At 34.7% G+C, this 27207-nt stretch overlaps 3 protein-coding genes and 1 pseudogene across 6 annotated transcripts; 1 reads left to right on the top strand and 3 right to left on the bottom strand.

The window, feature by feature from the left end:
• Nucleotides 1–1132: 1132 nt before the first annotated feature.
• LOC149735771 (uncharacterized) lies at nt 1133–4592 on the bottom strand. 2 transcript variants are annotated; one of them, XM_089878297.1, is made up of 6 exons: nt 4452–4592; nt 4038–4239; nt 3477–3572; nt 2955–3065; nt 2301–2737; nt 1133–2083 (listed from the first exon to the last, which is right to left on the bottom strand). In XM_089878297.1, the coding sequence occupies exons 1-6, from the start codon at nt 4497–4499 to the stop codon at nt 1220–1222; spliced, it is 1758 nt and encodes a 585-aa protein (XP_089734423.1). In that variant the 5' UTR covers nt 4500–4592; the 3' UTR covers nt 1133–1219. The 2 variants fall into 2 exon arrangements, with proteins under 2 accessions (XP_089734423.1, XP_089734422.1); XM_089878296.1 differs by having other exon boundaries at nt 2301–2740.
• On the bottom strand, nt 4452–7832 carry LOC149735772 (galactosylgalactosylxylosylprotein 3-beta-glucuronosyltransferase 1 pseudogene; annotated as a pseudogene). Its single transcript, XR_016385046.1, has one exon. The product of XR_016385046.1 is annotated as a galactosylgalactosylxylosylprotein 3-beta-glucuronosyltransferase 1 pseudogene (transcript).
• Nucleotides 7833–7975: 143 nt separating this feature from the next.
• LOC149735773 (SH3 and PX domain-containing protein 2B-like) lies at nt 7976–16347 on the bottom strand. Its single transcript, XM_089878293.1, has 11 exons — nt 16014–16347; nt 15665–15745; nt 14785–14937; nt 14191–14282; nt 14073–14110; nt 13857–13979; nt 13259–13375; nt 12391–12505; nt 11247–11425; nt 10273–10448; nt 7976–9962 (listed from the first exon to the last, which is right to left on the bottom strand). Exons 1-11 carry the CDS (start codon nt 16092–16094, stop codon nt 8820–8822), a joined length of 2298 nt encoding a protein of 765 aa, XP_089734419.1. The 5' UTR covers nt 16095–16347; the 3' UTR covers nt 7976–8819.
• A 364-nt stretch (nt 16348–16711) lies between these two features.
• On the top strand, nt 16712–27128 carry LOC149735774 (uncharacterized). Of its 2 annotated transcripts, none has more exons than XM_089878288.1 (20): nt 16712–17811; nt 18012–18158; nt 18235–18349; nt 18566–18726; nt 19185–19626; nt 20021–20159; nt 20565–20675; nt 20758–20850; nt 21040–21125; nt 21370–21502; nt 21824–21916; nt 22225–22555; nt 22898–23042; nt 23481–23583; nt 23815–23889; nt 24213–24323; nt 24724–24839; nt 25367–25505; nt 25960–26080; nt 26821–27128. In XM_089878288.1, the coding sequence occupies exons 1-20, from the start codon at nt 17703–17705 to the stop codon at nt 26907–26909; spliced, it is 2859 nt and encodes a 952-aa protein (XP_089734414.1). In that variant the 5' UTR covers nt 16712–17702; the 3' UTR covers nt 26910–27128. The 2 variants fall into 2 exon arrangements, with proteins under 2 accessions (XP_089734414.1, XP_089734413.1); XM_089878287.1 differs by having other exon boundaries at nt 16717–17811; nt 19140–19626.
• The last annotated feature ends 79 nt before the right edge of the window (nt 27129–27207 follow it).

A 27207-nucleotide genomic window follows, 5' to 3' on the forward strand; every position in this document is an offset into this window, starting at 1 on the left:
GAAGTATTGAGGATACGGTTTTATATTTTTTTCAATGTTCTTTGTTTACTTCCAAATGAGACGAGAAATAACATAAAAAGCCGCCCCATCTTCCCCCAGCACTGTAATATATATTTGCAGTTAAAGATTTCATATTATTATTAAACAGACGTTTATGCCCAAAGCTGTATTGCTGTTTAGTTAAAAAGTCTGCCATCAAAGGGCATATAAAGAAGTCCTGTTATGTGTAGAGCATTCCGGGAATCAAGGCAGTCACGTCCGCAACAGCAACTACATAAACATAAGCGAGAAAAGCTGACAATACGCCAATGATCTTACTTCCAAGAAAAGTGCAAAGTATGCGGCGATAGCAATTTGACCATTTCTCCTCTACGTTCATGATTTTGAAAAGCGATTGCGGTCTAGATGAATGTTTTACAGCATGTAGACCATTTTATCTAACATTCCACTCAGCTATATTAACCTATAACAGATAAAATTGCGACGAATGACTGATGTAGTCTTACCCTATAAACCATATTTACAATATTACCAAACTCCTATATAAATATTTTTTTGCTATTGTTCAAATTCCTGATTAAAATATCTAAAACTGACCGTTTTATCGCTGATTTTCGTACCCGAAGATATATGTTACGTAAGTTTTAAGTTCATGACTTTACCTGGCTTCCCAGTACGGAGTTCTTAATTCTTTCTTCCGGCCCACGTTGGTTGCAGGTCGTTTATTACTTCTTAGAAGCCACGCTTCTTGGAAAAGTACAGGTAGTATCATTTCTTGGAAATCTTCGCCGTTCTTTGACGTAACGTCACGTATATGGATGGCTCTGCTGGTGCTTCACGCCCTCAGGCAGCACATCACCATGCCCTTTCGAGTATTATTTTAGTACGTTTCAATTTTAGGCCAGTTTGGGACAAGTTTTCCAAAATTAATTAAAAATATTGAAGATAATTTTTCAACGCTTTTTATGGACTTGGAAATAACCCAATTTGGTCGACAGAGTATATATGATATCACGCTGTACCACTATGCATGCTTTACGAGTTCCCCAACCTCTATAGGTCTGATATTTGTTATTAATACATCTGGTTTTTAGGAACAACATTTGGTATAATTGTGAAAAACAACACAGAGTTTTATATGGTGGAATTTTATTCGCTGTTGAAGCAATTTAGCGGAGTGGAACTTATGTGTGCGCGTGCATCTTACGTTTCGTGAACTTTACATTGCTACCAAAGGATCGGAAAGCGATTTCGAAGTGTGGTACATTGATCTTCCGTGTTCCTTGGCACGAAAATAGTCCGGATAAGCGTCTTTACCGGGGATTCTTGGGAACATATTCGAGCGTTCGTGTCCTTGGTGTGTGTGTTTTCCGCTAGCGAGCCAGTGGTTTGAAAATGGCGGAATTGATATTTTATCTCGTGAGAGCCCATGCAAAGCATCTAAAGATAGACTCATGGGCAGTGGGCCAAATTTAGCGCTGAAATCGATTGCGTCCGGACTTTCAGGCCATATAAACGACTTGTTTCGTTTTCTTGAGTTTTCCACGTTGTTTTCGTACCCTGCTCTGCTGTTAATTGCGCTTGAAAAGAACGGGAAATCTTTTTCCTTGTAGTGGAGTCGTCGCATGCTCTCTTGGTCACTGTAACTAAACCGTCGAAACTTGGACGCGTTGTCGATTTCAGGCAAAACAGCAGAGCGAGATTTTGTAATCGGGGTCGTTAAATCTGGCACATTATCTTCTTCTTCCTCGTCGAAACTTTCCTGTTGAATGGAAGCTTTTTTCAGACGAAGTTTATGTGGAAGTTGGAAAGATGATTTCCGTTTTTGCGCTCCGACGTTTTCGCCAACATCGCGTCTTGCGTTTGCGTTATCCGTTGCTGCGTTTTCTGGTTTTCTCAACGACTCACATAACCTATTACTGCTTTTTAATGAAGCATTCGACTCTCGGTCCTTTTCTAAATTCGGCGAGTTGTCTTTTCTTTGTGGCCGGTCACTGTGTGGTTCTATTTCACTTAATTTCTTTGCGTTTTCTTTCAAAAATTCGAAACTGTCCAACCCATGACGGAGTGTGTCTGCCAAACCCTGCAAAATTAAACAACATTTTATTCCTGGATTCTACTGGTGGTACTTGATAATATTAGACTGAGATTGTTTTTGGATTCAGACAACCACAAAAAAATGATTGTACCTCACGTTCGAATTCTCGGAATCGTTTTTGCCCAAGGGGAGTCAGATTTCACGAAGTCGCTGAGCGAAGCACCATAGACGTTTCAAAGCTACAGCATTTTTATATACTCACGTTTTTTTCGTTCTGCATTTCCAATTTTTGCAGGAAGTCTGATTTCCCAGTTTGCGGACCAACCGTTTCATCATCAGTTGGTCGAGTACCGACATCTTGCAGGAGATAATCAGCAGTAGCTTGACTGGCCACTGTACCACCGCTGTATCGGCTGTACAAAGCTCCGAGGGCGATTGCTACTGTCGGGGGGAATGTTTTTCGCAACAAAGAATTGAGTCTGGCGAATGACTCACTATTGTCTGTTCTTTCTTCTTTTTCCTCTGCAAGCTCCTCTTCTCGGAGGAGCTTTTTAGCATCATCTTTCGGGAACGAGTACGGACGGTCTTTAAGCGTTCCGGATGGGTTAAGGGATGGAATTGTGTCTTCTGGTGGTAAACAGTAGGGAACACATTGGTCCAGATGTAGCATGGGAAAGTTGGTGGTACTGTTGCTCATAACTGCTGTGACAAAAAAAAAACTTTGTTAAATTACTTTTAATTTACATATTGTAATTAAGCTTGTACTGTAGCTATACCCACAATTGGATAGTCTGAAAATACTACACTTTAAAGAAAAAATAGGCACCACTTTGGTCCCATCCGAAATAACACAACAAAATATCATTAAATTTCCATCTTTCTACAAGCATATCTATATGTTTATGTAAGTTCTTACCCGATTCGTTAACAAGAACGGTGGCGCTTGTATCTCCAGTTGCATTCGTGAAAACACGCGAAGAAAATTGGCGCTGAATTGGTAAAAGACTCAGATTTGAGCTCATTGAGGCTGTAAAAGATAAGCTGTATAATCAATCTGTCAACTGTGAATTGAATTTCTTGTTAAACTGCTGAGCAATCAGTTTCGAACAGACATCGAGTAAAGTACTTCCTAGTTTCTAAAGATATTACTGGCAAAGTTTTATTTGCTGTTAAAAGATCTACACCAAACTACAAAGTGTGAAGTCGATTTTTATAACCTTCTTGACTTGGTATGTTAATTCCGTATCAATGTTATGTAATAGCAAATTACATATCAAGGCCTCCTATTACTTTAACAGCGACTTCTTTCATCGCCATGAGGCAGACGTCTATAGCATATGCGTCAGAGCAGGCCATTATAAAAAATCTTTTCTTAAAAAAACGACTAAAAATGCGAAATGTATGGCATTTATACAAATCGTTTGATGCGCATACGTACTTTTCCATGAATTGTTTTTTGATTCGTTTATATTTGTGCAAGAATCAAGTTGCTGTGACCCAAACGTATCAATGAAATTTGAATCGTTGTTTGTATCTGAAAATCAAAACGATACGTCATCAGAAAAGTTCAAAACGTTACGTCGTAACAAAAGTCAAAACGTTACGTCATCATAAATGGAAAAACGTTACGTCATCACAGCAGTATTTTTGCCTCGTGGCATATCCCTATCAGATCACGATCGTATCTCCTTATTACCGTCTGTATTAGCCCAAATATGCCCCAACCATTACACTATTACAGGGTATATATGTAAATATAGTCCGGGCCTTACACATATTGTATAAGACACATAATGTACCTCACACATGCTATTATGTGCTAAAGGTGTTCCATCTTACCCCACGGTACCATACATGGTATTCTATGCAACATCTAGTAGGGTGGGGTAAGATGGGACATGCTTCATTATACTTCTCGTCAAATTTTGCAGTAAACAAAGAATATTTAAAGAATTAAATAACCGTATTCTTACTTTTACTATATATCATTAAAGCGTACCTTCGGGCCAAGTGTAGCATCCCAGGTCCTCGGTGTCGCCATACTTAATTTTCAAAGCCACCAACTGCGCTCGGAGTTGTTTATTCTCTTCTGAGAGCTGGAGGACTCTTCGCTCCAAAAGAAGATCATTCATTCTTCTTTTCTCACGTGACCGACGCGCCGCCTCATTATTTTTTCGGCGTCGCACCCAGTAGTCTTTATTCTATAAGACGTTTTAATTTTTTACAAAAAAATCATTTCGGTCAAAACCCCAATTTTATTAATTTAATAAAGTATATCATTATGTGTATTGCAAATGCTGTGCATTGACATTACGTAAGAACTGGCCGCACTATATACGCCAGGTCTTGACCCAAATCCACAAAACGCGATAAATTTCAAGTCAGATAGATTAATGTAAACATTCTCACTTACTTTGCTATCCTCACACATGCTATTTGGTGGGAAAGTCTGAATCATCATGTTTCCCTCGAATACCGTGTCCCGGAAACTGGTTTATCTCAAATTTCAGTTAAACTTGGCTTCAGCTCAGGACCGCACGGGCATTCTCTTCTTGACGCAGTAACGGTATGGTCAAAAACTTCGTTGCGATTTCTTGAAAATCAGAGTCCGTCTCGCCCGTGCCTAGAAAACAACAAAGAAGGAAAGACGAAGGCGTTCGACCTTCTTTCGTGGTTTTTCTTGGAGTTAACGTCGACCGACTTCTTAGAAATATGACGAGGTCTCGATTACGGCTCAATATTCCATTTTGCGAGCGCTGTAATTTAATTTCTACCTTAGGCGATTCGTGGCTGAGAATCTGTTCGGGCGACGCATCAGAGTTTATGTTTTTGAATTATTTATTGTTGTTGTTATATCTTTAAGTGAGTGGGGTAACATGGGACGTTTTTCGTTCGTTGATTCCTCCTATTTGGTAGAAAACAAAAAACCTTCAAAGAATTCTACAACCGTATCATCACGACTCTAAAAGAGTTGTTAATTATTTAAAACACGATCAAGATATTTATACATTGTGTGGGAAAGTTGTACCATCTTACACTACAGTACTATAATAACAATAAAAACTAATTACCCACAAATTTAAATCGAAGGTACATTGTAAGTGGATGTGTGGCTTAAGCTCACCTGTGTTAAAAATGTCGTTGCCCAGCCACTCGAGGGATTGCCGTGGGATTTATTTATTCACCTGGTAATTTGAAAACACAAACTATACCCATCAGGAGTGTGAAACACAATAATATTGAGACTTTTTCCAAACAAGAATTGTATTTTTAAAAATGTAAGGAACAAAAAAAAGCAATCCGTTTATGGTAATTTGGTTTTGTCCATGTTTTGTACAGACTTTGTCAATTTTTTTTTGTTTTGTCTATATTTTGTACAGGTTTTGTTCCTGTTTTGTAAACGCGCACTTCTACTATCATACTCCGTGCACAAACATTACGTTTACTGTATAACAAGTCCCAAACATCAAAATTTATGCTTCTTCAATCCAACTCGATCGCTAAATCCGACCCGTAAATCACTTGTCTGGGCGGATCGAAGATTGGTTGGCTTCAATCCGACTCGTCTTTTTCTCTTTATCGAAAACGAGAGTAGTAGATCGAATTCGACTTAACCATAACATGTTTGGATATCTATGCTTAAATTGAACCGTCATGTAAACCAAAGTCCATAGAACCAGGTAACTGATTGGGCGTCTTTTGCGTCACGTGAGGGGCGGCGGGCAAATCGAGGTGCAGTCGCTTTAAAAAGCGAGAACGTGGTCAGTTTTCTCTGTGTCGTTTTACTGTGTACAGCTGTTTTATATTCTGTGCTACCTGTTAGTTATGTTTTCAGCAAGTTTTATATGTGTAGTAACCACAGCTTTTATCGCCTTCAACTAACGATTGTGAGTAGGTCTAGCGGCAGGTTGTTAAAGCAGGGTGCCTGAACTCTCGTAACGAGAAATTCTCGTTACAATCTAACAATCGTATACCTGGAAACAGCTCAAATTAATGTCGTTTTCCAGATTATTTTACACTGGTGCAGTGTGTATAGTTAACTTATAAGTGACCTTAGACAATTAAAGACACTTCACAGAAACCCGGATGGTGTCTCGCCGTATGACAAGATGTAATGTCGGTCTGTAGGATCACAAAACAAATACGGTGGAAGATCTTTCCAGACTCACAACACTGTTTTACAGGTTGAATATATTCATGTTTATTAAGCATGCGCATACATCTTAATTTACATGTACATATTTCTTGAAAATGTAGGTCTTTACCGGATACTTTGACGTTTATAATTCTCACAGCCCTGCTGTTGCACAATAATGGTGGGGCACCAACAGTTATAAAACAGATGTTCCACATACCTTGTTCAGCTTAGGCGTTATACCACATCATATGTACTTTGGTGTGTTTGTTTTTTATTTTGTTTTCTCTATGGCTGATGTTTAGATAATCCGTAAGCTACAGTAGGGTTGGGGAAATGGCTGTTAAATGCTTGTACACATAAGCTCATAGCAATACTATCGGGGTAATATTTCATTTCCTTCGACCTAAAAAGAGTGCCCTTAACCACGTGCCACGCCATATAGATGTTATTCTTCGACCTCTGGTGTTTTTGTTTGTGTGTGCCACACTAAGACATCATTGCAGTTATTAGCTTCAATGTTGTCACGCGTCACACAAAGTGAGCTTAAAAAGTCAGATTCCATATCTGGCAGATCACAAAATTCTGCTTTCGGTCTCTCGAAGAGTAATTTGACATGAACTGCAAAGCCAGCCATGTCAATTGGGATTAATCTGTCAGGCCACCAATAGGCCTTCCATTCCAAAACCTTCCCGTTTTCACATTTTACTGGGCCTTCATTGAGTATGCCACTAACTAAACCCACCTGCCACACAGCAGCGCGCTTTGTTGCACGAATTTCATCAAAAAGTTTCAACGAGTACGTGTTGTCATCATCAATAAAATACACGATAGCATCTTTGGTCGGTGGTACGTTTTCACGGATCCAATTCAGTCCCATTCTTCTGGTATTATAGTCTTTTATGAACTTCGTTGGTGGAATATTGTTTTTTGTGTTTAGGTGCGTGTAATTAAGTCCTGATTTCTGCAGAAACTTAGTTACTGTTTTAGTTTTCTGGTATGAATCTTCTGTCAGTATCCAATGAAACTTTGGTATATGGAGAAGAGTCTGTGATAAACGAGTGAGTTCTGGTAGCTGCAGATATCTTTTGTATGTGGAAGTCACTCCATATATTATTGGCATATTTTCTTTAATGGTTTCAACTTGAAATGAAGGCTTGGTTTTACAAAAAGCTTTTGCTTTCTGTGGCCTTATTGTTAGAAAATCTCAGGAGTAGCAAAATTAATTGCAAGTAAGGCAATGTCAATTATAGCCATTATGAGCAGACATCGCTTAGTTTTGTATTGCACATCTAACTGTCAATGAATAGAAACACATTTATAGAAGTTTGGCATCCTTTCTGTTATCTTTATTTTAATTAAATTCCCTTTGGATAGAAAAATACCCTTTTCCTAAAAAAAGCAATCTTTCAAGAAAAATGGTTAATATTTTCTGGTTTCGCTTTCCATGAATACTTACAGATGTCTTAATAAGCATTTGCGTAAAATATGACTATGTTGCCTCATATTTTTACCTTTCCTGTCTTTGTATCACCGATGTCTGTAACTATTTGTATATTACATAGTTCAAAACTACCTTTGAAAATCTAAAACTGTAGTTTGGGTTTCCAAGAGCTCCTTGAAGCAAGAATCAGTTTAACATCACATCGACAGCTGGATAAAGTTCAGCAAGCAGCGCTGTCTAGACCAGATTATTCCAGGCCTGTGGTTTGTCAAGTAACTACATTTAAATATGTGAAAGAAAGTTGACGAACGGTAGCTCTGGTCCTCAGTGGAAAACATGTTAGTAATAACACTTCAACGATTCTGAGAGTTTTGTTTATTTTAAGCACACATATAAAAACAAGGTAAACTGTATTGAAGGGAAACATTGTCATGACATATGTCAAACTTAAAGTTATAGCATTTACTACATCACATTTATTACCTTTTTACATGAGGGAAGTTTTTTGAAATCGACATTCTATTTTTTAAAGAAGGAGATTTTTGGGAATCGACATTAAATTTTTTGCATTCTACACCACGTGGATTGTTAATTATAAACATTTTAACATAGTTCATTGTTTTATAATTGAAGAAATATATTCTTATAACAACATGGAGACATTAAATCGTGTATTGAAAAAGAACACCAGCTTTATGTTAAAAAAACTGTAGCAGGCTATCTACATATATTGCATTAGTAAAAAAAAACAAATACCTGTACACAATGTATAAAATAACACTTACAAAAACTTTCTTTTGAGAAATCGTTCTTAAAATGTTGGTTGCAATATTATTGTGTCAGGACATACTGTTGTCATGTTGGCAATAAACAAATATTATTGAGCACTGTAGTATAAAAATTACGTATGGCCAGTGAAAATTATGCTGCCATATTTATCCTTGCTATTAAAACAAAAAAAAAACACTGATTGAGTTCTACACAAAGTATGCCTAAAATGGAACGGTAAATGGTGTAAAAGTTCGGGTCTTTTAACACGATGTATTGCTCATGATACTGAATTTTAATAAGATAATAATTAATAAAGGTTATTGATAAATCTGGAAAAATTATAAAAACTTCAACCCCAACACACACTGGCAGTTGTTTAGGATTCAACAATGTAATATTGAAAACATCATGTTCGACCCCTAAACTAACTTTTATTGTAAACCATCACTTTCCAGTACAGGTTTAAAGTACCCTGATGGTACCCAACCACTTTTATCATCAATCTTCACGTACCACCAATCTCCTGCAGATTCTTCGAGCAGTTCTGCCGTTGACCCTTCCGTGAACCCTAGTTCCCCTGACCCAACAGCCTCGAAATCGCACACAGCGACCAAAAGGGTCAAACCCACGTTTTCTATAGCAAAATAACCCTCTCCAACCACTTTTGTATTGTCCATTTCCCCATCAGGCGATGAACGAAAACTGGTTGAAAAATTTTCATTCAAAGCACAGTTCAAGTTGCTATCTCGAACATTTGACTTGTTGTTGTTGTTATTAATATTGTTCCTAGCATTTACTAAATTTTTCACCTTTCCAGCTTGAAAAGTTCTGTCATTATCATTGGTTTTGTTCACAATTTTTCCGTTTGTGTGAACCCCTCTCTGTTTAGCAGGTTTAAGGACACTGCGAAAATCCACTTGATTTGTTTCTTGTTTGGTTTGTTTTGCGACAGGTACCTTTGAAACAAATCTTCTTGGAGAGGAATCATTGCTTTTGGTAACAGGTTTTAATTTGCTAGAGGGCACAGGTGGTTTGGGAGGGGTTACAGCATCACTTGACACTCGTCTAAGCAGAGGCTTTTGACTATTGACTGTACTCAGCATAGGCTTTTGACCATTGACTACATTTAGTAAAGGTTTTGGATTGTTCCCAGTATTTAGCATGGGCTTTTGACCAATAACTGTTTTCAGCAGGGGCTTTTGACCATTAACTGCATTCAGCAGGGGTGTTTGACCATTCCCAGCATTAAAGGTTGGCTTTTGATTATTCACAGCTGGCTTTAATGGCTTTTTTGGTAATGTTGGTTTTGGCTTAAAATTCCTGAAATTTGTATCGTTGGAATAAGTGTGTTCAACTCTGTCCATCACGGCAGGTTTATCCTGCCTTAAAGAGCTGGATCGAGTAACTTTGGTGTGGGAGGCTCTTTGGAGTTCGGTTTTCTTTGGAAAACTTGGTGGTTGTGGTCTAGCTGGTGTTGGCTTTGGTTTTGTGGTTTTGCTGATGTAGGTTTCAGGTGCCCAGCCTTCGTTTCCATTAACTTCAACGTACCACCAACCAGGAGATTTTGATAGTACCTGTTAGAAAAATGTTTTTAATAAAGAAAACTTGTCTTGCAAGAAGGAAAACTATTACAAATCCCAATTTATTCTATTTTCAAACTTTTCACAGATAATATTTAATGTGTTCCTCTAAGAAAAATTGTTTTGTTACAACAGTTACAAAAAGATGTTCGTATTACCCTAAGAAGAATTTGCTTGTTGCAGCAGTGACAATCTAAATTCTACCAAGCAAAATGTTCTTAAAAAGTCTCAGGTGTAAACTACTTAAGACTAAACCAGCTCACTGGAAAAATACACAATAATAGTATGACACAAAAGTTCATACCGTAACAGGGTCGTCTATGTTAAAAGCAACTCCATGAGGTATCTTCCCATCAAATGAATGCATTGCAATATACTGTACATCATCACTATGTTGGGGTGGGGGTGGTGGGGGCACTTGAGGCTTTAAAGATGGTCTCTTTATGCCAACTCCGCTTAATCTTTTGTGGCTCGGAGAGGCTGGTGAAAAGAATAAAATTGACATATGTATGTTATTATTCTATTTTATAAAGTCCTACAGTGATGCAATGTTTTATTCTTGTTAGGTGAGGTTTTACAGCAATGCATGCTAGGAGACATGGTTTATTTAAATAAAGAAATATCCAATAATAGTCTAAAACCTTTGAAATGAAGACAGTTGTATCCCATATATATGGGCTGTAAGCCTGTTGTATTGAAATTAAAAACATATTTTTTTCGAATTTGAGCCTGTTTCCACACTGTAAGTGCAGTTTGGAAGCGTTTCTATAAATATTTACATCTCTGGCAAAGCTTGGGGAAGTATCGGTCAATCCCTACCATGGTAGGAAGTCATTAATGCATTCCAAGTTGGGAGAAATGAACATTTTCACCGGTGAAAATGTTTCAACGCACCGGATGTAAAGTTTCGGTTTAAGTCAAATAATATCCTTCTAAGCGTCAGCTTTGATGTGAATCATTTAAAATTTTGGATTATTTTAATTGCCGGCGAATTAGCAGAATGGGAGAAATGTATTCTGGTTTCACTGGTTTTTTTAAGTTGCGTAACTTAAATATCATTTATTAAGTCATTTTTTTTAATGCGACCTTTTTAATATTGCTTACCTTTACAAGTTTTAATACTTGTACTGATAGCTAAGCCTGAAATTATACACTGCCTATTGTGACTGCATAAAAAATGTGTTAGTGAGTAAAGTGACCATATAAAAATGATATTTGAAACATACAAAAAATAGTATGTAGTGCAGCATATGCAAATATATTCTCAAAAACACTTACAAGTATCTCCTGCATTTGAAGAACTCTGTGAAGAAAGACTTGTGCATGAATGTGAACTAGGGATTGAAGAATCATTCTTAACAGGAGAGGATAGCTTCTTTGATAAAGAAATGGCAGTCACTGATTCTGGAGGTTTAGTGAGGTAGGACGCAGGTGCCCAGCCCTGCTTGCCATTATAGCTGAAAATGTATATGCGTTAACAAAACAATATTTTAACATTTTGGAAAAAATTAAATTATTAATATAGAGTAGGCTACAGTATATGTATAGGGTATTATGCATTTGCAGATAAAATATATCTTATAAATATATCTTTTAATTTTACCAAGTTTGGAGTAAAAATTAAATTGACTACTGGATTTTAGACGGGTGCTTGGCGGAACATAGAAAACATATGTTTTTGTATGAGATATCGCGATAACTAGGAAGTTTTTAATCCTGGTCTAACAAAACCATTTTATGCAAAAGCATGAATGTTTATTTTCACTTTAACACTGCAATACCAAATTTATCACAAATAAAGTTAATTTAGGCCATTTATAAAACAGCTGAACTTGTAAAAACTCAGCTAAGTATATGTCAAAACAACCACTTTACAATACAGGCATGTTTTATGTATGGGTTATGGTTACTGTGCAATCAGACATTCAAAGAACTGAACTTGAATAATAAGTTGTAAAATGCAGTCAATAAATAACTGCTGACCATGAACAAACTAAAATGTGACCACGTGTGAGTTTTAACTGTTGTACAAGCATAAAAGGAATGTTAGTATAATGATTATCAATGTGTTGCATTGGTTCTGATGCTTTAAAAGAAATCTTTGTTTAGAGTTACTATATGTTTTATGTGTTATTATAAATTTTGTTTTCATATTTATATGAGTGTCAAACTCCCTTGATTTTTTTCAAAGTAACAATGAATTGGCTTAAAATATATTTATAATCTATTTGAAAGAGAGGTTCTACTATGAGGCACACAAGGGGTCATGAAAATTGAGCAAAAGTTGGCCTGTTATGTTACCAGTAAAATGTATTTACAGTGTAAATTTTACACCATTCAATTATTCAAGACACCTTGTATGGACCAATTATGGCTTAAATTTAAATCCCTTTAATTTTTTATAAACCAAGACATTATTCACCTTACAAACCACCATCCTTCAAGGTTTTTCTGTAGAACCTCAACCAGTACACCAGTGTTGAAACTAACTTCGCTATCTTCACCATTGTATTGAGTTGTGGTGAGATATAATTCACCTGCGTAAAATAAATGCAGATAATTTAGAAATGTGTATTAGAAAGTTACTCCAACCCAGTGTTCCCTTATTGGTTGTCCAAATTGTCTCCATGAGTTAAAAAATACCCCAAAAAATTATCTCACAATTTGGGGTGTATGAAAAAGCACATCTGTATTATAACAACTGTTGTTGCCCCACTATGCAAGGATAAAACAAGTAACATTAATTCATTTATTAGGAACCTAACAAATACGCAATGTTGTTGAAAACTGTTCTACAATTTCAACTTTTATGAACAAAGACAGAATAATACTATGTAGGTAAGTATGTCATTGTGGCCACAGCGTTAAATAAAATGTAAATATTTAAAGCGTACGTGACTAATAACGTAGAGCACCTCATGCAATTCTTATTACAAAGATTAAGTCTGAGAGAATACCCTTGTCTGAGAGTTTTTAGATGTACTTTTAAAACGCATTGACATATCAAAATCTATATAATCAATACCCAGGATTTCTTTTTTAAAATTTATTGAGGTCTAAATATTCTGCTGCTGCTAGTACCAGTACCATAATGTAACACTTAAAATGTAAAAACAGTAAATTATATTGGACCAATGTTTTGTCCGCAATTGGGAATGACATCATCAGGGTATGATGCAAAAAATTAAAAAGTGTGGGCCAACACTAAAACATTTAAAGGGCTAAACCGGTAAAAATATACACAATTAACACAAATACCAAAAAATGCTCCTAAATGTTAAAAACATTACCTTGTCCCAGTTGGTCTTGCTTTATGACAAGGTTTTCACTTTTTCCATCAGGTTTTCCAAGATAAACCCCAGGAACCCAACCCTGTTCCCCATCCTCAGTGCTTACAAACCACCAACCTTAAAATAAAATATATAATAATATAGACATAGTGCATACTGTTAGTGTATGTTACACTAGTTAAGAAATAGGGGGGAAATCATATCATAGTTATGTATTAACAACTCAGTTTTACACCCAAAACTTCTTTTCTGCTTCTGTTAGGTGACTATACAAACAAGCAGAGCCAAAATGTACAGAATTTGCTACATTAATTAATGAGGCAGTTTGACGATTTTAATTAAAAATTTAAATAACTCAAGTAACATCTATGTTTATGTTACCAGTTTTTAGGCACTTGGTACAAAAAGCTTAAAGCACCTCTTAAGTTTTAATTTTCTTAGTAGAGTAAAATCTTTTCATAAAATATTTATGTAAAGTATTGTGTTAATTAAATTGGACAAGAATAAAGATTAACCCACACAGCAATTTATATTAATAACCTCTTGGTTAAAGGTATGTTTTGTAGCTGTTGTAATACCAAGAATAACATAGTCTTACCATTTTCATGTTTATCCATAACTTCCACCACTTCACCCACTCTTGCATTTAATTCCTTTGGTTGCGTCTTTATATAATCTTGAACTACAACGTACGACTCTGGCAATATTGGTTGAGAAATATCTGCAGAATTTTGGGACAAAAATAGAATTATTCCCATTTTTCACAGTTAGAGGTTATTTTGGGCTAAAGGTAGTATATTAAGAGAGTTTTTACCTAAACTGTTTCTTTTTGAAGCTCTGGAAGTACTTTCACTGAAAAAAACAAAAACAAAATTTAACTTTAGAATGTTTTGTTACAAGAGACTTAATATTTTATTTTGGATTGTATTTACCTTTCGGGGGGCTTGAGGTCTTCGGGTTTAGTTTCAAAAAAGTCTAAAATAAGCGAGTGTTGTACGATGTAACTTGGAAGCTTTATTAAGTCCTACAAAACAAAAAAACTCGATAAGCATTTTGGAAGTTTATATAATCCGTTTTAACAGAAAAGCGATTAAAATAAAAAAATCTGATAAAATATAAGCATAGGCCTACAGTGCAACACAATGCATTATTTCATTCCCATCCAAATAGAAGCTTTGTTCATTACTACTGTTCTATTAATAGGATGCTACAATGCATCCATGGCAGCTGCTTCCAATAAATACTTCCGACACATATGGCGTTCACCGCATGTAGGTTCAATGCGAATGTGACTTTTAAATAAAGCTTGCTATATCTACTGTATTTCATGTTTTTTATATACTTACTCTTTTTTGCAAACATGTACAATACACATAACACTTTCAGTCACAAATGGTTGATTTTGACTGTAACCTTAAATTATATTTTATGCCCACGAAACCAAAATTGATGTAAACAATAATGAGAAAAGTAACGCATGCATTTAAAGACCATTTCTCAAACTTTAACAAATTAAACTGACTGACCTTACAGTATTCACCAATAGAAAGCACCCGTTTCATTGCAACATCTCGTATGTTGCTTCTTCTGAACAGGATTTTGCCGGGAAGAAACGGGATAATTCGCGTGGAAGGATCATTCATACCTCCTTCTTTCGGAAATGTCTCCAATAGAGATATCTGTATTAATTTTTTTTTTAATTTGCGATTTTTTTTTTAATAATTTGCAAAATAACAATATTAAACTTAGGTGTACAAACAAAGATTTTCTAATCAGTTTCATTACAAACATAATTTCCTATATATATATATCTATACATAGGATAAAATTGTCTTGATTTTCAAACATTTCGAAATATTGAAACCATATCAATGTATTTTCATTAAAGCTTTTCATTATCAGAAGGCCCATTATCTATCACTGCCTGAACTTATTTCAGATAACTATTCACATGAAATTTCTAAGTAAATAAATTATTTATACAGTGAGGGTCAATAGTCCAATGCATGACCTACAAGGATTTTAGAAAGACAAAAGATTGTGGAATACTACTATAGGAGTAAAATAGGCCAATGCATTTTCTTCATTTTTTTGTAGCGGAAATAAGTAGTAGCCAATTGATTTAGGGCAAATGTACATTGTTTGCTATGTAAATAGTAGTGTACACAGACAAAAATGTGTAGGGTATTTACATCTCAAATAAAAGAGAATTATTAAGAATCTCTTCTATTTGAATAGGTGATTTATGATACGTTTAGAAAAAATATATATTGCTTAGACTACATTGACTCGATATGATTTACACATTTCGAAGCACTTAATCGCGATTCGTGACTATTTTGGTTATGAGAACCGTCCAACTTTATCACAGTTATTTAAAAACAAAGTTTATTGTGTTATTTTCACCTGCAAGTCAAAAAACTTGCTGTATCTTCGAAATATAACTGTATCACTTCCATCGTCCCATGAAACTTCTATCACATAAACCTGTGAACAAAAATAAGTTAACATTAAATTGGGTTTGTTCTTCATGGCCTTGTCTCTCAAAGGCCTTGTCTTAAGTAGTGTATGCTTCATGGAAAACCCTAATAATGTTTAGCCATTTGGCAGACGAAACGCCAGATCCTAAACTAAAACATTTTGGAAAACTATATAGGCCCCTTTTAGGCCTATATTACAATTGGAGCATCAGCACATATAAAGAGCACAATGCAGTATAAAAAAAAACACATAATAGTTAAATGTAATAACTCACGTAATGTTTAGATGGAACTCGTCGTTTTTCCGCTCGGTTCACGTTCACTGCGGTAATTAGCCGTTTCGGAATTTGCAACATGTCCCGTTACATTAATTTAAAACACATTCGATAGCTATTGCACTTAAGGTCTACTCTATAAGGATGCTGAAGCAAAAAATAATCCGCTGAAAACTTATGGACGATTAAACAGACGGCTAACGTCGTATTCTGACAAGACGCGGAAATGACTCACTCGCGTCTGAAATCTCGACTTCTTTCATGTTTACAATTTTGATAAAAACCGAATGACTGGTTTCAATATAACTACATGAACAACGATGCAACTTCAAATAGGAGAAACTCCTGTTTTGCGCATTACGTTTACTTCTAGGAAAAAAAGTTCATTTGCGCTAAGGAGAAAAGCAAACGCGTACTGCACAAAACGTTGCCCTGTGCATTAATGGGTAAACATGACTGGAACACCATCGATTTGTTTCGTGCACTCTTTAAACTAAACAGATATATGGTTTCATTTAATTATTATTACCACATTGTTCAAATTTGCTGAATAACCAGTATTGCATACAGGTAATCGTAAAATCGCAATAAAAATAAAACATCCCTAAACGCTTGAAAAACGTTTATATTGTGTTTGTGCTGCGCAGCTGGTTGCGTTAGGGTAATCCCCATTAAACGCAATTGAGTTTTTGTTTTGTTATCATATACACTTACACGTTTTGTGAAGCGTACACAATATTTAGGATTGTACAGGTGGTATATATTCAAAAAACAAAAGGCTACAAAAACAATGTAGATGAGGGTTAGAGCAGAGTCGTAAAAACACCGAGTAGTCCAACTGCCGTCTGTGTGTGTTCAAACTAGAGCAAAAGCGGTGACTTTCGCAATGAATTTAAACGAACTTGTTGAGTTTTATTTGCGATGTCCTTTTGTGGAAAGTCGTAAAACAGCTTCTATTTACATTACCAAACATTTTTTTGAAAAAACATATAAAATTACCCCCATTAAATGACTAAAATGTCACAAATCAACCGCTTCTAATTCCATTTTTTGACTTTTTTTGATACAGAAAACAAATAACACTTGTTTTTTACACTTTTTAACCTTTAAATTTGTTTTTGGACTCAAGTTTTTCTCTAATTTACCGAAAAACATGCATTTTCCCTATACCTACTGTGTTATTTTGGACCCAAATTGCCGTTCAATTTGTGTTTTACGTAACAATGGGTTGGACTACTCGGTATTTCTATGGCTCTGGGTTAGAGCTTAATGTGATGGGCACGCTAACAACGACTACCCCAGTCGCAAAATGTCCTTTAGTGTATAATGGCAAGTACTCTGAAAGAAAACTCACTTTTAATCCTAAATAGTTTTAATCTAAAGGGTCACAGACAATTTTAGAAGATTAAAGTTGGCCAAAAATTTTTGATTAAACAAAAACATCGGTACTGGATGCAATCTAAAGAATGGTCATTTAATTTTATTAGGGAATATTTTCAAATTTTTCTTTATTAAAGTCATGTTTTTTAAACTACTTGTAATTAAACTGTGTTGTATAGATCTTTGATATAACCATATATATATATATATATAAGGAACTGATTAGGAAGCAACTAACATTACCTTTATTCTGGGCTTAAAGTTGATTATGGTGCTGTCTTACTGAGCTTGGTAAAGCTGCCATTGATAATGTTACCTAGCTTAGGTTATTTCCGTGGTATTGCTTGCCCAGAGGAAGCACAAAAGTTGAAATGCAAGCGACCGTATTGCCATTTTCGTCACAAAAAGAATGCAACAGGTTTTCTATAACTTTATAGGAAAACTCTAACATAGTTTATGGATACATAGGTAGACTGTAGACGTAACTGATTTAATGTTTAAATAACCAGGTGTTGGCCAGTACATCTAATAATACACAATGTGTATTGTAATAGAAAATACCCTATACAGCCAAAAAATATATATACAAAGTACTACTTACACTTTTTTTAATCTTAGCCACTACCAACAAAAAGGAAATACCAGCCCTTAATATTGATGTCGTGAAAAAAGCAATCTCGCAGCTTAAATCTGGGGGAGATCAACAATCAAAAAGTTTTGACAACTCACATTTTAAGGGTTCTGCTGCTAAATCTTATGCAGAAGGTAGATACATTTTTCCTGCCTTGGTGGGAAAATTTAGGGGCTGCAACTTTTTTATATAATACATTTACATTTGCAGAATATGAATCATCTGATGACGTGGGGTATGTTCCGTTTTCCAGTGGAAATAAATCAAGTGAAAAAGGAAGTGTGTTACGTAATGCTAAAGGTCCATCTTCTAATGTCCATAAACGGTAAGTAAAAATAAAAATGTACTTTTTAAAAATAAACGTATATTATATACCTATATATAATGTAGGTATATAAATCATCCTGTAGTAGTATTTTTAGTATTGCACTTTACTGTCACCAGATTTTAAACATATCTAAATTGCATTTATATAATGCCAAAGAACCATTTGGTTTGGACGCGTATTCAAAATATTATTTTTCACTACCCAATTTTGTAGCTACACCTCAAAATCTAGTACCCACACCACCAAGAACAAATATACATCATTTTTGTCGTCCAAACCAACTACTGATCTTGAGTATGATCCAATGTCAAATTACAATTGCAAGGATATCCAGGGAAAAACAAAAGCAACACATTCTGCATTTTCTAATTCAGGTTATTTTGCTTTGTGTGTAACTTAACATTCTTATTCTGGTTGTACTGTTGCGGTTACTGATTTGGTCACATCGAATATGCAATTCAATGACATAAAGTCACTGTCTTTATAACTCTTAATTGGTTTTGATCTTTCTGGCATAACCTTTCCTAAAACTCTGGTTATACCATGACAACATTACACTATTTATTACCTTTGTTTTGTAAACCAGATTTTTTGTTTGTACACCATCTTATTTTGAATAAAAAATTGATACTTAAAGCATAATTTTATTTTATTTGTAACTGCTAAAAAAACAGACTTAGTTTATTTTGAAAGAGATCTGGCAATTTAGTTGTATGTAAAGCCGCATGTTATTCAGAGAACTTCTGTTGGGTTGGTAAAAGTTTGTTTTGTTTATTTTATTTTTTAGATGATGATGATGTCTTGGTAATATCTGATGATACATTAACTGCAGAAGATACTTCAAAGCCAGATTCAAGTTCGGAAGAAGTGCTGCCATGTTTAGAACCTGTTGTAAAACAACCACCAAGCAAGATCATAGATTCTTCGGAAGAGAAAAAATCAGACACTGCTTTGAAATCTGCCAAATCTGAAACAAAAACAGCAATTGTTATTTCTGATACATCTTCAGAACCAAATAAAACGAGTTCCTCAAAAGTTAAAAAGAAAACAAAACCTAAAACGAAAAGTTCCAATAAAAACATGCCCTCGAAAGCAAAAACTAAAACAAGTTCTAAAGGAATTTGTAAAAAAGAAAAGAAAGAAGAAGAACCGCTAAAGAAAAAAATTTCACTAAACAAGAATTCAAAAAATAATTCCAAGTTAAAAATTAATTCACCAGCAAAAGTTTCAGCGGAAACAATTAAGAAGTTTGTGGACAGAGATGAAATTGCCAAGTGAGTTTTAATTTAAATTTATGAAAAGTTTTTTTTGTAATTTACATATTTTTACCTTTATTTATTAATTGGCTTTATATTTTGTCTTTTTGGTCACAGTAAAAAATATCGGAGTAGTATACAAAATCGTAAAAATATGAGAACTGAGAAGTAATGATAAAATGACGGTTGTTATAACACGCTTATAAAGTTAAAAGGTTAAATTGTTAGTTTGGAGAAAAAGTGTGTTTGTTTTTTTTTGTAAAATTGCTTTTTTATAAAAATAATTTTTTTTTGTAAAGTGAGACATATGTGTTATTTAGGTTATACTGTTATAGGTATACAATATGTTATGATAAAATCAGAAGTGTATTATATTTAAAAAAAATAACATTGTCATTTTTTTATTTTTGAGGCTTGAACAAGAACTTAATGGAATTAACACATACGAGGAATGTTTTCGTATTTATCAAGAAAACGAAACATTGGATCCAGACACAACTACAAGTGATGAGATGGATCTAAGTGGTTCGGATGCACAAGTTGACAGTGTGGTATGCTGCAACGCTGTTGTTAAAATATATAATCTGGGCAATTCCAACACATTGAAGATGGTTTTAATTTTAAACTGACCCATGGCATTTTACAACAGATTTGAACTGCTTTTAAACCATAACGTATGGAAATAAAGACAATCAGACTATTTTATGTTTGTATTAACAGTCAATATATGCCGGTATATGCTGGTAGATATATGTCAACAATTGTTTTCATTTTAATATGTTTCGCTTTAAAGCAGTTTAAATCTTTTGTAAAATGACATAATATATGAAATATTATATATAAATGATACAGGTACCTTTTTTTACACTTGTGTTCAGCATACAGTGCATTAAAGTAGTGTTAGTGTAGCTACCAAGACTATTAGTAGTTGTTCATGTTACATTAACTTATCTCAGACCACAGAAGATGAGGTAGGAGTAGGACCCCCTCCTTCCAAGTTTCAATCCACACTCTTTCGTGCTCAACACCGTGTGGCGCTAAAGGGCAACAATGAACCGGTCCGACCAGTAAGTTCATAACGGAAAAATACAAAATATAACCCCGCATAGCTACAACTAATTATATAAAACATTGTTTTTTTTTGCATAGCTTACCAGAAGAGCACGATTTCTGACACCAGCGCAAAAAATGATGAAAAGATTTGAAATAATTAAACAAGAAGGGAGAGACAAGACAATTCAGGCATGTTAACAGCTTAATTACTTGATCATACACTTGCAAAATTTTAAATGCATTTCAGCATTTGTGTGTAATGTGTAGGTTTGTTTCTAAATTCCTCTTTATTGGATTTTGGAAAATTAACATTTTTAACATTTTGTGTAACCACAACAAGTTACATTCATTTATTTATTTATTTATTTTACATTTTAGTCCAGTACTCCAGCTCCTAAGCGTAAAAATCCTTTTGCCAAACCACCAACCTTAGACAGGAAGCTTCCATTTAAAGACATTTACAGGTTAGCTGTTTTTTCACAAAGTGCTAAAAATAAAACCAAAATAATCTCATACTCTTAATGTCTATTGTAAATTTGACTCTCAGACTAATACCTAAAAATTAATTGATATTCTTATTTAATAATTCAAAGGTTTGATTTCTCATTTTTCATAACTTGTTATATATATATAATAGTAATGTATTATAAAATTTTTCTTTCACAAATTTTTCTCGGGTATTTATATCCATACATTGCATACTAATAGGTCTTCAACTAGTAGTACAACTCAACAAACAGCTGGGAAAGGTATAAGGAGAATGGCTCATGCCGCTAACTCAACTAAAACAACCAATGGTTCAATCCCTAGACCTGTTATAACTGCAGACCGCCACTCAAAGGTTTGTCTTGCAGTGTTTCCATTCTATTTTAAAGATTTTTCTAGCAGTGTTACCCAACCGTTTTTGGCAGTGTTTCCAAACTTATTTTAAAGGTCTTTCTTGCAGTGTTTTCCAATCGCTTTTCTGGCAATGTTTCCAAACCATTATTTTAGAGTTTTTTTTTGGAAGTGTTTTTAAACCGTTATTATTAGCAGTGTTTCCCAACCATCATTTAAAAATTCTTCTGGCAGTGTTTCCCAACTGTTTCAAATGTTGCATTGTTGCTCTATTAATTTTTGTGTTTATGCTCTACTTTGTAACGTTATGTTTTATTTATTTTAGGTGCCAACAAACATAAGGCAACGATATCTCAGTATGTTTATTGATGAATGTCTTCGTATTTGCAACAATGTATCTGCTGAAGCTTACAACATGGTAAGACACGTGTTTGTTTATAAGTACTAAAGAACTCTTAGATTCCTATTTTCTTCCAACAAATTAAAAATATTTACTGTCTGTGTATAAGTAGCTTGTGCAAAGTAATTTGGGAAACTTTTTGAAACACTAAGTTTTTTATTGGGAGTGGATTTATAACGATATTCTTTAATTTTGTACATGTATAAGTCTTTTATGATAAAATATGTTAAAATTGTATGTGTCATTTTTTTAATAAAAGGTCCGAGTTGTTAATGTAAATTTTTGTGCTCAATACAATTACCTCTAGAAATTCTTTTTTCTTACAGGCACAAACTGAAGAGACGAGAATTAAAGAGCGCAGCAAAACCAAATCCATTTACCTCAGCCTAGCTGCCTGTACGCTCAAAAAACTCCGAACTATGACAAATTCTAAAAGTGCCATCACACCACCCCCTACAACCAACAACCTCACAAACTCGACTGTGGTTGCTTTTAAAGGGAGAAATAAGAGAATAGCTCATGGGGGGTTAGACTTGCCAAACATTGAGGCGAAGAAACAGAAGCTTACCCAAGCACAAAAGTTAAAGAATTTGAATCAGAAAGAAAGTTGCAAAGGAGGTTTTGAGTTTGAAATGAGGGAGACAACGCAGCTGACAGGTAACTCTTGCACGCTGTCAAGCAATGACAAACAACTATGCTCATGTAATTCATATGAAAGTAGTATATTGGATTTTGTATTGTCATAGTTTTACATAATTCTGTTTGATCATAAAAATAAGGTGTTTTGTTTTACCCTAGGCTCATACAGTGTATTTATACACTACATGTCCAATTACAGTAGAGTCATAAAAAAATACACCTAACGATATAAATATATAGACTTAACGGATATTGGATAAAAAATTTCCCATTACATTTATAATTTACATCTTGCCACTACTAATGTTTATGCAACATTTTACCAAATATAATCATATACGTATTACGCAATACACACAGGCGAGGAGTTATATGAGAGGATGTGTAACTACATAATGACTGAAGATCAACTCAGAGATAATGGTTACCCTCGAGAAGCAGAAATTCCCGGCCAATGCAAGTTCTACAATAAAACAGCTACACCTGTGCCTATGGATGCAAAACGGTAGGAAAAATTAGGTTCATACAAAGCGGAAATGAAATTAAATAAAAAAAGAGAAATTAAAGAATAAAACAGGAAAAATTTTAATTAAAATCGAAAATGGCCTTTTTTAATTTTAGTGTAGGTAGGGAAAGAGTGGGTTAAATGAGAATGCTAAATAATAAGTCAGTGGCTCTTAATGATAAAAAATTATTTGATAGTCTTTGAATGATTGAATGAATGAATGTTACTTTATCCTTGCGTGGCCGGAAAAAGATTCTTTATCAGTTATTTAGCTTATATTTTTTGTAAAATGATAACTTAAATTTAAAAGCTGTTTGGTGGTCTTACCTGTAAGACTGTAACCTCTTTAAGTTTAAAGGAACTTAGGTTAAAAACATACGATCCAAATACAGTATAGTGTGGAGTCTTAATAGGTTGTAACGTTTTCTATGTGTTCAGGAAAATATGTCAGCGCTGTGGTAAAGAGTTTATATTATCACTCATATCCATGCGGAATGGAACTGAATGCATTCACCATTGGGGGAGAGCTTATTCAACTAAAGTGAGTTTAAAGATGAGGGATTGTGTACAATCTGTAATGAATGCATGGTTTAATAACAGAAAACATTCTATATGCCATCACTTAAAAAATCACTCACAAAGTTCCACATATAGTAACTTGTAAGTGGGCATGATGTATATGTAACAGAACATCAGTGTTGCAATATACTGACCGTCGTTACCGCACCATGCAAGGATAAAAACCTATATTTATTTAATTCTACTTTTAAAGGTTGGTTCTTCATGGGAAAAAAGATATTCTTGTTGTCAGAACACTGTGGGCTCCGAGGGTTGTTCAGTAAATGAGGTAAACTTGTATTTCTATAGATTGTAATTTGAATATTAACATAATATTACATACAATAAACTAACATATTGTAAAAAAGAAATATTGATCAAAAATATACAGATTTGGTGAAGATTGAAATTTAAAGACCTAAAATGTTTTGATTATACCTTGAAAAAGCAAGTATTTTATATTTGTTTATAAAATAATGGACCAATTCCCCTCTTAATCCAAAGTCCCATGATGTGTCTTGCTAATGTAACTTGCCTATACAAAATAGATTAATATTTGTTTAACAAATGTGACGTAAGATAACTAAAATTATTCTTACATAAACTTTTCAGACACATGTCCACCAAGACAATAAACTTGATAATAAAGGTTACGTGAAAACTTTAGTGAAATCTCCAAGTGAGAATGAAACACCCGGTATATATTCACTTGATTGTGAGATGGTGAGCATTTGTTCATAATAGTAAAACTATATATTTGTTATTTGTATTTTAAAAATCAACGCTGTTGTGATTCTGTTGTAGTCAAATGAATGTAACTTACTTTATCCTTGTGTGGCCGGAAAACGACAGTCTTTATAACTCGGGTGTTCATACACCTCGCACAAGTTTACGAGTTACCAAGTCTGGTGTTACTTTTTGGGTGAAAGGATAGTGGATACCATGTTCAATGCCCGGTGCTGCCAGTAATTTGGGTGTATGTCTCCTTGGACAGAAAAATCACCCTTAAAGTCACAAATGTAGAATTTAGAAGCAGAACATCCGTGTTATAACAACTTTCAGCGCCCCACTATGTTAGAATATGTTACTGACATTAATTTTTTGTTGTTAAATCTGTCCCCAGTGTTATACAATGGTGGGATTGGAGCTTGCCAGAGTAAGTGTGGTGGATTTCACAGGAAAACTTGTTTATGATACATTTGTGGTTCCTGAAGGAAAAATACTGGATTACAATACAAGGTAATGCTACCTAAACATTGCTTCTATTTATATATTAATGGGTGATGTACACATATCTGCTTTAACCATCTATAATATGTTCTTAAATTTTATAAATGTAGAAACGGCATTGATAGTTAGACAAATAAACCTGTAAAGGGAATTTTTTGTAATGTGTAAAAGCAAAACTTTGGGGTAGGTTGCCCACCCTGCTATTTCAGATTTGATACCTACACTGTCTATATATCTACAGTCGATTTGCTGAAGCTAGTGCATTGGTTAAAGCAGCTAGCTGTTTGGTATTTATTTTCAGGTAGCCATAAACATACAATATACAATGATACAACATATATGATCGCCTTACAACACCCATTTTCAAGTAACAAGCCATATCAATACAATAATTTTGAAAATCATGGACCAACCCATGAGTTACCACTGGGTTGTAGCATCAGTTAGAATCTGGTGCTACGAAAATGCACATTGTCAGTTACGTTTTCGTAGCACCAGATCCTTACTGTAACTTCATCTAATTTATCTCTAAACAGGTGGAGTGGTTTACATAAGTCAGATTTTGTCGGCGTAAAAACAACACTGAGACACGTGCAAGCTGTTTTTCTAAGCAAGTTTTCATCTGATTCAATTCTTATCGGACACAGTCTTGAAAGTGACTTAGTTGCTCTAAGGGTAAACTGTTTTCCTTATACGTATTTAAATATTAACAGAATAATTGTAACTTCCTCACATGGCTGGAAAACGACAGTCGTTATAACACAGGTGTTCTGTTTCATACACCTTGTGCCAGCTTACAAGTTACCATGTGGTGGTGCAATGACATTCGTTATACTGCAGGTGTTCATATAGGTTTACTACAATTGAACACATTACTAGTGAATTAAATTTAAAAAAAGAAGAATTTTTGATCTAGAATATAATTTTTTTTTAAATATGTGGTACGAGGTCTCATAAAATTAAAGTTGTGTGCGGGTAGAACCTCTCATCTAAATAATAGCACGTTTTATTGTAGTGTACAGTGTGCATTTGTATATTCTTGCATCCTGTTTATTTACATAGTTTATTTATACATGTACAATATTTTATTCAAGCATATTTGCATTAGCAAGCTCTTTTTATTTTTCAGATAATCCATAACTCAGTTGTGGATACATCCATAGTATTCCCGCATAGATTAGGTCCACCATATAAACGTGCCTTGAGAAATTTAATGTCAGAACACCTGGGTATTGTGATACAGAATGCAGGTATGAATTATTTCTTAAGCAGTAAGTGCTGATTACATATATATATATACAGCGGTGTGGCAGTGGGTATTAAACCCGTCTTTTTGGCTAGACGCTAGAGGATACGAGTTCCAGGCTTGTTGCTGCCATTTTAGAGAGGGTTGTGCGCTCGCGAGCAAGATACTTAACAGTAATTGCTCAAACTCAGTGGTCATTCATGAGTTGTTACAATTGTTAGCCATACGTGAAAATGAAAAAGTAATTACTCACAAAGTTACGTACATGGTAACTGGTAAGTCGTTTGAGATAGAACAACCGCCGTTGCTCTGCGACGTGGGGATAAATAAGATACATTCGTCCATTCACCGCGGTATATCTAAAGCGTGTCTTTTATAAATCTAACGGGCGTAAAACTAACGAAGAAGTATCACACATTGGTTTGTATGAATTATGTAACTTATCATAATTTATATTTCTTTTTGTGTGTCTCGTTTTATTTTTCGTGTATGTGTCTAGTTTTTGTACGTTGTACAAGTTATTTGCTTCGTTTCGCAATCGCCGTGCTGCAAGTTTTTATGTTAGTTTAGACTAGAGTCTTAGACAACCTGTTAGTGACCACTGGGCCAGAACAATTACTTTTAAATGTCAAGATCGTCAGCCCAAAACCATAGCACCAGCTTCTAGCATGATCCTGCATGCCTGGGTGTTGTACATGAACAATATTATAAATAGAGCTGACACGTTCAGATTCTTTTCCGCAGGCGATGAAGGTCACGATTGCACAGAAGATGCTGTCGCATGTGTTAAACTTATGAACTGGAAACTGAACGAAGATTGCAAAGTTAAATGACCATTCTGTAGTTTTTTACTTTTAAGTTATTTCGGCAGTATTTTGTTTTTGAGCGATTTTTCGTCAGTAATAATTCTACGCTTGCTCTTACCTAGGTTATTTCGTTGAGTGGTCTTCTAGTACGTCATCGTGTTGTTTTAAGCAGCGCGCACGCTTTCGTTTGTTGTTCTTCTAATCCGTTCACGCTGCTCAATAAATGCGCTCTGTATTTTTATTCCATTTACCGCGGATCAATTTCGGCATCAGAGAACGAACGGTGTCGTTCCGTTTTTGAAAGAAAACCTGTCAGGCCTGTTTT

Source organism: Ciona robusta, chromosome 5, assembly GCF_009617815.1.
Source record: "Ciona robusta chromosome 5, ASM961781v2".
Lineage (NCBI taxonomy): Eukaryota > Metazoa > Chordata > Ascidiacea > Phlebobranchia > Cionidae > Ciona > Ciona robusta.

What these genes read in the sequence shown, in the direction of transcription:
- LOC149735773 (XM_089878293.1), bottom strand. Translation starts at nt 16,094, where the DNA reads ATGTTGCAAATTCCGAAACGGCTAATTACCGCAGTGAACGTGAACCGA. An exon ending in CTATTGGTGAATACTGTAAG is followed by an intron (nt 14,283 to 14,784) that starts GTCAGTCAGTTT and finishes TTTGTTTTGTAG; the next exon opens with GACTTAATAAAGCTTCCAAG. An exon ending in TATGGATAAACATGAAAATG is followed by an intron (nt 13,376 to 13,856) that starts GTAAGACTATGT and finishes TTTTATTTTAAG; the next exon opens with GTTGGTGGTTTGTAAGCACT.
- LOC149735771 (XM_089878296.1), bottom strand. Translation starts at nt 4,499, where the DNA reads ATGATGATTCAGACTTTCCCACCAAATAGCATGTGTGAGGATAGCAAA. An exon ending in GCATGTGTGAGGATAGCAAA is followed by an intron (nt 4,240 to 4,451) that starts GTAAGTGAGAAT and finishes AACGTCTTATAG; the next exon opens with AATAAAGACTACTGGGTGCG. An exon ending in ATGCTACACTTGGCCCGAAG is followed by an intron (nt 3,573 to 4,037) that starts GTACGCTTTAAT and finishes TTTGATTTTCAG; the next exon opens with ATACAAACAACGATTCAAAT.
- LOC149735774 (XM_089878287.1), top strand. Translation starts at nt 17,703, where the DNA reads ATGTTACCTAGCTTAGGTTATTTCCGTGGTATTGCTTGCCCAGAGGAA. An exon ending in TCTTCTAATGTCCATAAACG is followed by an intron (nt 18,350 to 18,565) that starts GTAAGTAAAAAT and finishes CCAATTTTGTAG; the next exon opens with CTACACCTCAAAATCTAGTA. An exon ending in GACAGAGATGAAATTGCCAA is followed by an intron (nt 19,627 to 20,020) that starts GTGAGTTTTAAT and finishes TTTATTTTTGAG; the next exon opens with GCTTGAACAAGAACTTAATG.